The sequence below is a fragment of the Heterodontus francisci genome, chromosome 6, assembly GCF_036365525.1.
Source record: "Heterodontus francisci isolate sHetFra1 chromosome 6, sHetFra1.hap1, whole genome shotgun sequence".
In the NCBI taxonomy this organism is placed as follows: Eukaryota; Metazoa; Chordata; class Chondrichthyes; order Heterodontiformes; family Heterodontidae; genus Heterodontus; species Heterodontus francisci.
The window spans coordinates 60,675,059-60,687,356 of NC_090376.1; the positions used below are offsets into that span (position 1 = coordinate 60,675,059).

Consider the following 12,298-nt stretch of genomic DNA (forward strand, 5'->3'; position numbering starts at 1 on the left):
AACCGGCATGTTGGCCAGTGGGGCTAATTTTTGGCGCCATCCACCTCCAATTATGGCCCCCACAGGGGTTGAAAATCCAGCCCTATTTCTCTCTCCACAGATGCTGCCAGACCTGCTGAGTATATCCAGCATTTTCTGTTTTTATGTTAGATTTCCAGCATCTGCAGTGTTTTGCTTTTATGTTTAACAGCAGCTGCTGTCTGTGTTCTCCATCTAGGTGTATGAAATGCAGTAAAAACTGTTCCAGATATGTGTAGATGTTAATTCTTTTATGTGTGTCTTTTGAAGGAAAAAGGAGAAATTTGAGTTGTGGAATCTTTCCAACAGAGTCAGCAGCAAATTTATTGTCATTTGTCGGAGGGAGAAAAATCACAGCCTGTGTGACTGGAACCGGATGCAGTATTCTAAATGAGGTGTAACTAATGTAATATAGTGGTATCAGTGTGTTACTTGCTTGAGCCTCTCAGCTAGATTTCTGGTGATAGATCCTAACAACCTCTTCGCCTGGTAATTTATTTTTTACACTGCAAAGATGGTTTTAGTTACATTAAATAAATAGCTCATATTAAAACTGTTGCATTCTTGACAATTCAAAGAAACTCTAAACTAACCAAGGTGCGATAAGCTTTGATTCTTCAGATAGTAAGCTGATCTAAAATGAAATACATACATCATAAAAATGCAATCCAATGAAATTTTCATATTGCTGAACAGGAATTAATACTTTGAAAATGTATGCATGTGTTCCAAGTACAGAGTTTTGCATGACGGTGTGCATATCAAGATTGAGGTGCAGAAGTCCTCAATATATTATGTTGTACACAGCAAGCTACAATACTTCTGGAGACTTTCACTGGGCTTTATTTGGGATCGAGGCAATCAATAAAAGCCTTCACCATGGCTATAGTTTACTCTATGATGCTCCCCGTACTGATATGGGTCTCATTATAGCTGCTGTTCCCCTATCTATGGAGGCCTAAGCTAAGACTGCAAACAACAGAACTAATCAAATCAAGCATCCTGAGACATGGCATCTGAGTTTTCAGAATTGATATGATGGACATTCACAAGATGAAAGTGTCATAACAGCTTCCTCCTGGATATTGTGTCCGTATTTACAGGCTACGGTGACCAGAATTGCACATTAGCTACATATTAGTCAACTTGAAGCTTTTCCTGTTCATGAAGTTAAGAAAGTTTCCATGTTGGGCTTTGAGTGCCACCTGCATTCTGTTAATGAACCTTTCACCTGTGGGAACCCTAACAGTCTGTAGCATTGGAAAGCTCGTTCTGAGTTTCTTTGGTTCCACTGGGAAGGATATGAATGATGCAATCTGCTTTACACCATGGTGTTCTGCCGCCTGACTAATGTGGCAAAAATCTTCAGATGCTCATCAAGGTAAAGCATCACTCCTCAGAATCCTCGGCCTGTGGGAGTTTGCAGCCTTGTTGGGCTCCTCATGCAACTAATTCATTTAAGTTACTCAACATAGTTGTCTCTTGGATACTTCCCAAAGTGAAGCAGCAATCCTCTAGCTCCAGCAGAATTTTTTTTCATTCTTTAACTGCAGGTGCAGACCATCGGGCTACTAATGGGAAGCATATATGCTGACTTAATTAACAAAACATTAAAAAGTAAAGAAGGACTTACATTTATATATCTTTATCAGTCACAAAAGATTCAGAGCTTTGTATATGATGATTATTGTTAGGTTGGCAATTTACATACAGCAAGAGCTCATAAACAGGTTAGAATAATAGAAGCTTATAGCACAGAAGGAGGTCATTTGGCCCGTTGTGCTTGTGCTGGTTCTTTGAAAGGGTAGTTGTGTTTGCCCCACATACCTGCTTTTTGTCCGTAACCCTTTAAGTTCCTCATCCTCAAGTAGCTGTCCAACTCCCTTTTAAAATTATTTATGGAATCAGTTTCCACAGCCTTTTCAGACAGAACATTCCCAATCCTGGCAATTCTCTGAGTGAAAACATTTCTCCCCATCTCCCCTCTAGATCTTTTACCAATGATGTTGAATCTATGACCTCTGGTTATGGACCCATTTGCCAGAGGGAATCATTTTTCACTATCTACTGTCTGTCTGTCTCTCTCCCTCTGTCCCTCTGTGTGTCCCTCTCTTTCTCTCTGTCTCTCTCTCACTCCCTCTCTCTCTCTGTCCCTCCCTCTCTCCCTGTGTTCCTCTCTCTCTTTGTCCCTCTCTTTCCCTGTCCCGCTCTCTCTCTGTCCATCGTTCTCTCTCTCTCTGTCCATCGTTCTCCCTCTCTCTCTCTGTCCATCGTTCTCCCTCTCTCTCTCTGTCCATCGTTCTCCCTCTCTCTCTCTGTCCATCGTTCTCCCTCTCTCTCTCTGTCCATCGTTCTCCCTCTCTCTCTCTGTCCATCGTTCTCCCTCTCTCTCTCTGTCCATCGTTCTCCCTCTCTCTCTCTGTCCATCGTTCTCCCTCTCTCTCTCTGTCCATCGTTCTCCCTCTCTCTCTCTGTCCATCGTTCTCCCTCTCTCTCTCTGTCCATCGTTCTCCCTCTCTCTCTCTCTGTCCATCGTTCTCTCTGACAGTTGCAGAGCGCAGGAACTCTCAGTAGAGCAGTTCTGTGATTGGTCAGTTTTTTTTTTAAATCGCAGCTGACACTTTCACAGTTGACAGGTGTTTGAGCAGAAACAGCGCTCCCAATTCGGACAAGTATGGGCTTTTCGGCGGGCTTTTTAAAGAAAATCGGAACCCGCCAGGAAAGCCTAAACTTGCCTGAACTGGAAGCGCTGTTTCTGCTCAAGCACCTGGCAGCTACAAAAGTGACAGCTGTGATTTTTTTAAAAAGTTGGACTGGTTTGGTAGAAGTCACTGGGAAATTTCTCATCCCTGAAATTACCAGGCGTGGACACCAATGTCTGTGTACGGACACGTTGCCAACCCCTGGATGCAGCTGACGTCCCCTGTAGCAGACTGAAAGGATCCAGTGGCATAAAAACTTAGGGCTGTGGTGACGTTGCCAGCCACTGGCAATGCATGCTCTCCTCATCTAGTAGGTAGCATATGTTGTGGAAGATCTGCAATGCTTTATCTAGAGAAGTGCAGTGTCCTTGTGCATTGCTCCTCAGATGTGTCTGAAAGGGTAAATCTTGGCCTGTAAATCCTTTGTATGGCCTTCTTCATGCAACCCCCCTCATCTGTTGGCTTCTGAGGGGTCCAGGTGCTGGTGATGGTGATTGTTGAGGTTGCTGCTGCTCCTCCTCCAAGGCTTGCACAATCAGGAACAAAGAAGCAATAATGGCACCCATTCTAAGTGGAGAAAGCTGACTAAAGGGTTTTAAAAAGCAACAGAAAACATCAAGTAGCAATCTGGAAGCTGCAAATTCTCCTGGCAAATCAGACAGAAAGAGATCCTCACATCCAGTGAAATGCAGCTGAGTCCTCTTTTGTGCGTTTGGAGCTCTCAAGGTACCAATGCTGCTAGGCTGTATTGGTGGACTTGAGACTGGGTGGGACATCAGTGATTACGAGTTAATATGCGGTGAGGTGAGAATTATGTCATTGGAGTGTGACGTTTAATTAGGAACTTGCTTGTCTGGTATGGGTCCCTAACACAGTTAGAAACTGGTGAGTTAAAACGGAGGGGGAAGGAATTGTTCAGGACAGGTACAAGGAGATTCTGACAGAATTTTAACACCTTATCCACCCGGTTAAAACTGGCCCTGATATATCTGTTTCCAATTTCACAGTTTCATAATCTTAGAAGCTAACTTAGTTTTCTCTTAACAGAGAAAAGTTCAAGTTTACACAATTATTCTCCACAGCTCAATCCTCAAAGGTATGGCATTAATCTTGACACATGAAGACTCTCCAACAACATTGCCCTTTTGAAGTAGGCAATCAAACTGGGCATAATATTCCAGACGTGGTCATACTAATGCCATGGTCAATTTTAAAATTGCCTTTTCATTTCTATATAATATATATTATCTAGAAACATTATTTTTGTTGTCTAGCAGAAGTCTCAATAGAGTCTATAAAATGCTAGACATTAATCTGAATACCCTCAGAAATATTCTGAGCACAGAAAGCAGGCAAATATTACTTGAAGTATAAAGCAAACAACCTACATCTTGTCAACAGCAAAACCCAAAGTACTATGTTGACTTAATACTGAGAAACAATGGGAAAATAACTCACTGGGTTCTCAAAATTTAAGTCACTGCACACAGACATAAGTAAATTCCATAAACGAGGTACTCAGATCAAAAGGGTACGTAAAAACTTGAGCTAGAAACAGAACCAATCTAAACTGAGAATAAATGATGCTGCTGCCAAAAGCTTTCAAGTAAACATTACACTTACCAAGGGCTTTGGACGCAAAAAGAGCCATTGCACTTTGAAGTCTGTCTGGTCTTATTGCCTGAACAACCAGAACCTTTGAAGGAAAGAAAATAAATAGTTGAGATACCAAAGTTTTGAGAGAAAACTATCTGTATTAACAAATCTCATAGGAACTTGTAAGAACAGTGGAAATCATTGTCAGCTATGTTCAAAGCTATACGAACATACAAATTAGGAGCAGGCGTAGGCCACTCGGCCCTTCGAGTCTGCTCTGCCATTCAATAGGTTCATGGCTGAACTGATTACTCCACATTTCCACCTACCCCCGATAACCTTCCACCCCCTTGCTTATCAAGAATCTATCTATCTCTGCCTTAAAAAAATTCAAAGACTCTTCTTTTGCCACCTCTTAAGGAAGAGAATTTCAAAGACTCACGACCCTCAGAGAAAAAATTTCTCCTCATCTGTCTTAAGTGGGTGACCCCTTATTTTTAAACAGTGACCCCTAGTGTGAGATTATCCCACAAGGGGAAACATCCTTTCCACATCCACCCTGTCAAGACCCCTCAGGGTCTTATATCATTCAATCAAGTCGCCTGTTACTCTTCTAAATTCCAGCGGATACAAGCTTGGCCTGTCCAATCTTTCCTCGTAAGACAGCCCGCCCATTCCAGCTATTAGTCTAGTAAATCTTTTCTGTAACGAATGCACTTACATCCTTCCTTAAATAAGAAGACCAGTACTGTAAACAGTATTCCAGATGTGATCTCACCCAACGCCCTGTATAGGTGAAGCATAACTTCCTTACTTTTGTATTCAATTCCTCTCGTGATAAACAATAACATTCTATTAGCTTTCCAAATTACGTGCTGTACCTGAATACTAACCTTTTGCAATTCATGCACTAGGACACCCAGAGTTCTGCAATCTCTCACCATTTAGATAATATGCTTCTTTTTTATTCTTCCTGCCAAAGTGGACAATTTCACACTTTCCCACATTATACTCCATTTGCTAGGTCTTTGCCCGCTCACTTAACCTATCTATATCCCTTTGTAGCCCACTTATGTACTCTTCACAAGTTACTTTCCTAGCTATCTTTATGACATCAGCAAATTTAGCCACCATTCCTTCGGTCCCTTCATCTAAATCATTTATATAAATTGTAAAAAGTTGAGGCCCCAGCACAGATCCCTGTGGCACACCACTCATTACATCTTGCTAACCAGAAAATGACCCATTTATGCCTACTCTCTGTTTCCTGTTAGCAAGCTAATCTTCTATCCATGCCAATATGTTACCCCCTACCCCATGAGCTTTTATTTTCTGCAATAACCTTTGATGTGGCACCTTATCAAATGCCTTCTGGAAATCTAAGTACAATACATCCACCAGTTCCCCTTTATCCACAGCACATGTAACTCCCTCAAAGATCTCCAATAAATTGGTTAAACGTGATTTCCCTTTCACAAAACCATGTTGACTCTGCCTGATTACCTTGAATTTTTCTAAAAGCCCTTCTATAACGTCTTTAATAATAGCTTCTAACATTTTAGATATTAAGCTAACTGGCTGTAGTTTCCTGCTTTCTGTTTCTCTCCCTTTTTGAATAAAGGAGTTACATTAACTATTTTCCAATCTAATGGAACCTTCCCCGAATCTAGGCAATTTTGGAAAATTAAAACTAACGCATCAACTTTTCACTAGCCACTTCTTTTAACACCCTAGGATGAAGTCCATCAGGACCCGCACACTTGTCAGCCCGCAGCTCCAACAATTTGTCCAGTACCACTTCCCTGGTGATTGTAATTTTCTTGAGTAATTTTCTATTGGACCAACGTTCACTTTGTTAACTCTTTTCTTTTTTAAATATCTATAGAAACTCTTACTATCTGTCTTTATATTTCTAGCTAGTTTTCTCTCGTATTCTAATTTTACCTTCCTTATCAATCTTTGAGTCATTAATATGTCTATAACATCCCTTTAACTGTTTTGCACCAGCTGAAAAAAATAAAACCTCCCTCGGGTATAATTTAGTCTTAGTCTACCCCAGAACTTTATTTTCTTTAATTGTCTATTAACAAAAACAAGTAGCATGATAGCTGAATTTCAGCTAGAAACACAGTTAGAAAAATTTGTTTTACCTAACCCTTCTATTTAAGTCGCCAGCTTCAGTAAGTAGTTATTTCCATACAACACAAAGTGAATATCTTTCTTTGTTAACAGAAGTATTCACTATTAAAGATGTGCAGCAAAAGTATAATTAGAAATGACAGTTCTGAACTACTGAACTGCATAATGCTCCAAACCTGCCGCGGGGGATAACATAAAATTCCCCCAACGTTTCATATTTCCAGCATCTGTGGTATTTTTCTTTTGTAGTTTGTGTTACTTTTAAATATTGAGTTATGAACAATGTGTAAACAGTTAAAAAGGCACTAGGATGATTGGTGGTTACAATGCAAAGCTAGGTTTTGAAGCTGTTTTCCTATAAGCTGCACACTACAAGCAATTCATTAGACTGTCTCAGCAATAGAAAAATGTCTCACATCCATTGTTCAGGGACGAAGATGGAAGTCTCAGTGTAGAGAATCAAATATGTCACAGATATATATCAACATACATACAAACATATGAAAACAATAGACAGAAAGAGACCAGCCGGTCCATTGGGTATGTCCCAAATCACTTTTTACAAATGATGATAAAGCAAGAATGTAGGTGTACCAGAGGAGGGGATCACAAACAATTGTTGTAGAAAACATATTAGTTCTGAAACAATTAGCAGAACTTAGGGTGGATAGGTCCTCTTGGCATGCACACTACAGAATTGAAAAACATCAAAAAGGAGAAAGCAGCACAATTTTTCAATTCTTCTTTCATACACAAATTTTGCCATGGGACTGGAGAATAGGCAATGTAAAACGTTTGTTCAAGAGGGAGAGAAGGATAAGACCATGTAGTCTAATATCAGTTGTGAGCATATTCTTAGAATTCATAATTCAAGATAAAATTAGTAAGCATTTAATCAAGGTCAGTGAGTATGTATTTAGTAGCTGCCTTCAACATCAAGGAAGTACTTGACCAAGTATGGAACCTAGAACACAAACAAGAAATGCTGGAAATACTCAGCAGGTCTGGCAGCATCTCTGGAGAGAGAAGCAGAGTTAACGTTTCAGGTCAGTGACCCTTCCTAGATGGTACCTAGAAGCCTTAGTTAAAATCAATGGAGGTGAATGGGAAAACTCTCAAATGGCTACAGACATACGTGATGAAGACAGGATGATTGTCAGACATTAATTATTGCAGCCCCAGTGCATCGCTGCAAAATTTCCTTAATGTAATATTTTCAGCTGAAACATCTTCAGTTGACTGTCAATGACTGCCACTATTATAGGGTTAGATAGGGACAGTTTTCTGATGATTCTAAAATTTCAGCTCCATTCATGTTACATTAAGCAAATGAATGAAGCTGCCCATGACAGCCAACAACAAAATAAGAACCACATTCGGGCTTGGGCTGACAAGTGGCAAGTAACATACAAGCCACAGAACTGCCAGATGATCCTCTCCAACAAGAAAAGGATCAGCTTTCCCCATCTTCAGCTGCACCACCACCATCACCATCAACTTTCTCCTGGCAGTTACCACTGGCCAGTAGTTTCAGTGGACCAACCCTGTAAACCCCACAGCTACAAATGCAGCACAGAGGCTGGGTACTCTGTGACAAGTGGTTTCCTCCCTGACCATTTAATTTCCCTTCGCCATCTACAACGCTTCAGTCAGGAGTAGGATGGAATAGCCACAACAATAATCCAGTTGCTTGAAATCATCCAGGGCAAAGCAGTCCACTTAATTAGTACCCTGTCACAGAACTCAATTTTGACTCCCTTCACCACCACTAATTTGGAGATAATATGTATGATCTACAGGGTGCAATATAGCCACTAGTCCATCTTACCTCAACAGCACTTTCTAGTACAACCTACAACACCAAGAAGGTCAAAAGCAGCAACAACGTCACTTGCAAGTTTCCTTCCAAGTCATACATTATCCTGATTTGCACATTTACCACTACTTCTTCATCATTGTTATGTCAAAATACTGGACTACCTTATCAAGCACCATCTTCACCACAAGTATAGAGAAGACCAAGGGCAAGGGCGGTTCAAGGGCAATTGGGGATTGGCAACAAATGCTGGCTTTTCCAGCGACGCACACATTTCATGGAGAATTTTTTTAAAAATCACTATCTTCTCAATATTACAGATGCCAAGAACAAATTATAAAAATTACATTACAAGGTAGATTCGGCAGTCCCATGCACCCAGAAGGGAATCACATTCAAGGGGAGTGACAGCAAAAGATGAGGTTACAATACTGTATCACTGACACTCTGACCATTCATAGGATACGAGTGCCACTGGGAAGGTCAGCATATTTTTGCCCATCCCTAATTGCCCTTGAAAAGGTGGTGGTGACCTGTCTTCTTGAACTGCTGCAGTCCATGTGGTGTAGGTACACCCATAGTGCTGTTAGGGAGGGAGTTCTAGGATTTTGACCCCGACAATGAAGCAACAGCGATATTGTTCCAAGCCAGGATGGTGTGTGACTTGGAGGAGAATTTGCAAGTGGTGGCGTTCCCATACGTCTACTGCCCTTGTTCTTCTAGGTGGTAGAGATCACAGGTTTGGACGATGCTGTTGAAGAAGGCTTGGCGAGTTGCTGCAGTGCATCTAGTAGATGGTAAACATTGCTGCCACTGTGCGCCGTTGGTGGAGGGACCGAATGTTAAAGGTAGTGGATAGGGTGCTGATCAAGCGGGCTGCTTTTCCTGAATGGTGTCGGGTTTCTTGATTGCTGCTGGATCTGCACTCAACCAGGCAAGTGGAGAGTATTTCATCACACTCCTGACTTGAGCCTTGTAGTTGGTGGACAGGCCTTGGGGAGTCAGGCGATGAGTTATTCACCACAAAATTCCCGAACCTCTAACCTGTTCTTGTAGCCACAGTATTTATATGCTTGGTCCACCTAGGTTTCTGGTCAATGGTGACCCCAGGATGTTGATGATGGGGGTTCAGCGATTGTAATGCCGTTGAATATCAAGGGGAGATGGTTAGAATTTTTCTTGTTCGAGATGGTAATTGCTTGGCACTTGTGTGGCACGAATGTTACTTGCCATTTATCAGCCCAAGCCTGAACGTTGTCCAGGTCTTGCTGCATGCGGGCACTGCTTCAGTATCTGAGGAGTTACGAATGGTACTGAAAACTGTGCAATCAGTCCCACTCCTGGTCTTATGTTGGAGGGAAGGTCATTGATGAAGCAGCTGAAGATGGCTGGGCCTAGGATGCTACCCTGAGGAACTCCTTCAGTGATGTCCTGGGGCTGGGATGATTGGCTTCCAACAACCACAACCATCTTTCTTTGCGCTAGGTGTAACTCCAACCACTGAAGAATTTCCCCCCAATTCCCATAAATTTCAATTTTGCTAAGGTTTCTTGATCCCACACTCAGTCAAATACTGCCTTGACGTCAAGGGCAGTCACTCTCACCGCACCTCTGGAATTCAGCTCTTTTGTCCATGTTTGGACCAAGGCTGCAATGAGGTCTGGAGCCAAGGGGCCTTGGAGGAACCCAAATTGAGCATGGTTATTGCTGAGTAAGTGCCGCTTGATGGCACTATCGATGACACCTTCCATCACTTGCTGATGGAATGGTCATTGGCAGGATTGGATTTGTCCTGCTTTTTGTTGACAGGATATAATTGGGCAATTTACCACATTGTCGAGTAGATGCCAATCCTGTAGCTGTACTGGAACAGATTGGTTAGGGGTGTGGCTGCTTCTAGAGTACAAGCCTCCCATAGCCTTTGCTGTATCCGGTGCCTTCAGCCATTTCTTGATAGCAGGTGCAGTGAATTGAATTGCTGAAGTCTGGCATCTGTGACGCTGGGGACCTTAGGAGGAGGCCGAGTTGGACCATCTGCTCAGCATTTCTGGCTGAAGATGGTTGCAAATGCTTCAGCTTTGCCTTTTGCACCGATGTACTGGGTTGCCTCATCACTGAGGGTATACTTGTGAAGCCTGCTCCTCCCGCTAGTTGTTTAATTGTCCACTGCCATTCATGACAGGATGTGGCAGGACTTCAGTGCTTTGATCTGATCTGCTGGTTGTGAGCTCGCTTAGCTTTGACTATAGCATGCTTCTTCTGCTGTTTAGCATGCATGTAGTCCTGTGTTGGAGTTTCACCAGATTGGCACTTCATTTTGAGCTGCTCATGACATGCTCTCCAACACTCCTCATTGAACAAGCGGTTGATGGTAATGGTACAGCGAGGGATATGCCAGGGCATGAGGTTACAGATTGTGGTTAAATACAATTCTACTCCTGCTGATGGCCCACAGCACCTTATGGGTGCCAGTTTTGAGCTGTTAGATCTGTTCTGAATCTATCCCATTTAGAATAGTGGCAGTGCCACACATCACAATGGAGCGTGTCCTCAGAGTGAAGATGGGACTTGGTCTCCACAAGGACTGTGCGGTGGTCAGCCCTACCAATACTATAATGGACAGATGCACCTGCGACAGGTAGATTGGTGAGGACAAAGGCAAGTAGGTTTTTCCTTCTTGTTGGTTCTCTCACCACCTGCCGCAAGCCCAATGTGGCAGGTATGTCCTTTAGGAATAGGTCAGTATTGGAGCTACTGAGCCACTCTTGGTGATGGACATTGAGGTCCCCACCCAGAGTACATTCCATGCCCTTGCTACCTCAATGCTTCTTCCATCAAATATTCAACATGGAAGAGACTGATTCATCAGCTGTGGGACGGTAGTAGGTGTTAATCAGCAGGAGGTTTTCTTGCCCATGTGTGACCTGATGCCATGAGACTTCATGGAGTCAAGAGTCATTGTTGAGAACTCCCAGGGCCACTACCTCCTGACAGTGGGACAGGAGACACCCAGGAATAGTGATGGAGGAGTCTGGGACATTGTCTGTAAGGTACGATTCAGTGAGTATGACTATATCAGGCTGTTACTTGACTTATCTGTGGGACAGCTCTCCACAAGTCCCCAGATGTTAGTGAGGAGGACTTTGCAGAATTGACTGGGCAGGGTGTGCCTTTGTCATTTCCGGTGCCTAGGTTGATGCTAGGTAGTCCGTCTGGTTTTATTCTTATTTAACTTTTCTGTAGCAGTTTGATACAACTGAATGGCTTGCTAGGCCATTTCAGAGGACAGTCAAGAGTCAACCACATTGCTGTGGGTCTGGAGTCACATGTCAGCCAGACCGGTGAATTTCCTTCCCTGAAGGACATTAGTGAACCAGATGGGATTTTACGACACTCTGGTAGTTTCACGATTTATTAAATTCCCCCAGCTGACATGGTGAGATTTGAACTCAGCATTAGTCCGGGTCGTGGGATCACTAGTCTAGTAACATTACCACGATGCTACCATCACTCTGCATTCCCCTTGAACATAACTCTTTACTGAGAGTATGGTATTACTGTATTTAGCTATACTTTCTCAGGTCTGCATTTACTCTTGCTGTTTTGTTCAAGATCCATGTTCAAAATATAGATAATTATTTTAACCCTTCTTTTGGCATGAGAAGTCATGGCCCAATTTATTAATATCATGTGGATTTTTAAAAATACCCATAACTACATTTTTGAAAACATGTATAATAAATTGAAGTTCAAGGAGCTAACAGAAGGAACTAGTTAAATGTTTTATTTTCTTATGCTTTTACAGTCTAAATAGTAGAAATACAATTATATCTTTCGACTCTTAAAAAATCAGTTGGGATTTTACCAGTCCTGTGGAGACGAGGTGGGAGGGTTGATAAAATGGTGGCGGAGGAAGGCATTGGAGGCAGGCGGTCCATTAGTTGAATTAACTGGCCTATTAACAGCCATTTTATGCCCCCATCAGTGTAGTGTTTTGAAATTGCATTTGCATTGTGTACTCTAGAGG

The 12,298-nt window shown here is 42.3% G+C and overlaps 1 protein-coding gene across 2 annotated transcripts in view; it reads right to left on the minus strand.

Moving 5' to 3' along the window:
• dync2h1 (dynein cytoplasmic 2 heavy chain 1) overlaps nucleotides 1-12,298 on the minus strand; it is an 836,995-nt gene that overhangs the window by 280,010 nt on the left and 544,687 nt on the right. For both annotated transcript variants that reach the window (XM_068033753.1, XM_068033752.1), the window contains exon 76: nucleotides 4,344-4,416. In XM_068033753.1, coding sequence (XP_067889854.1) covers nucleotides 4,344-4,416 — 73 coding nt within the window. The remainder of the gene's footprint in view (nucleotides 1-4,343; nucleotides 4,417-12,298) is intronic.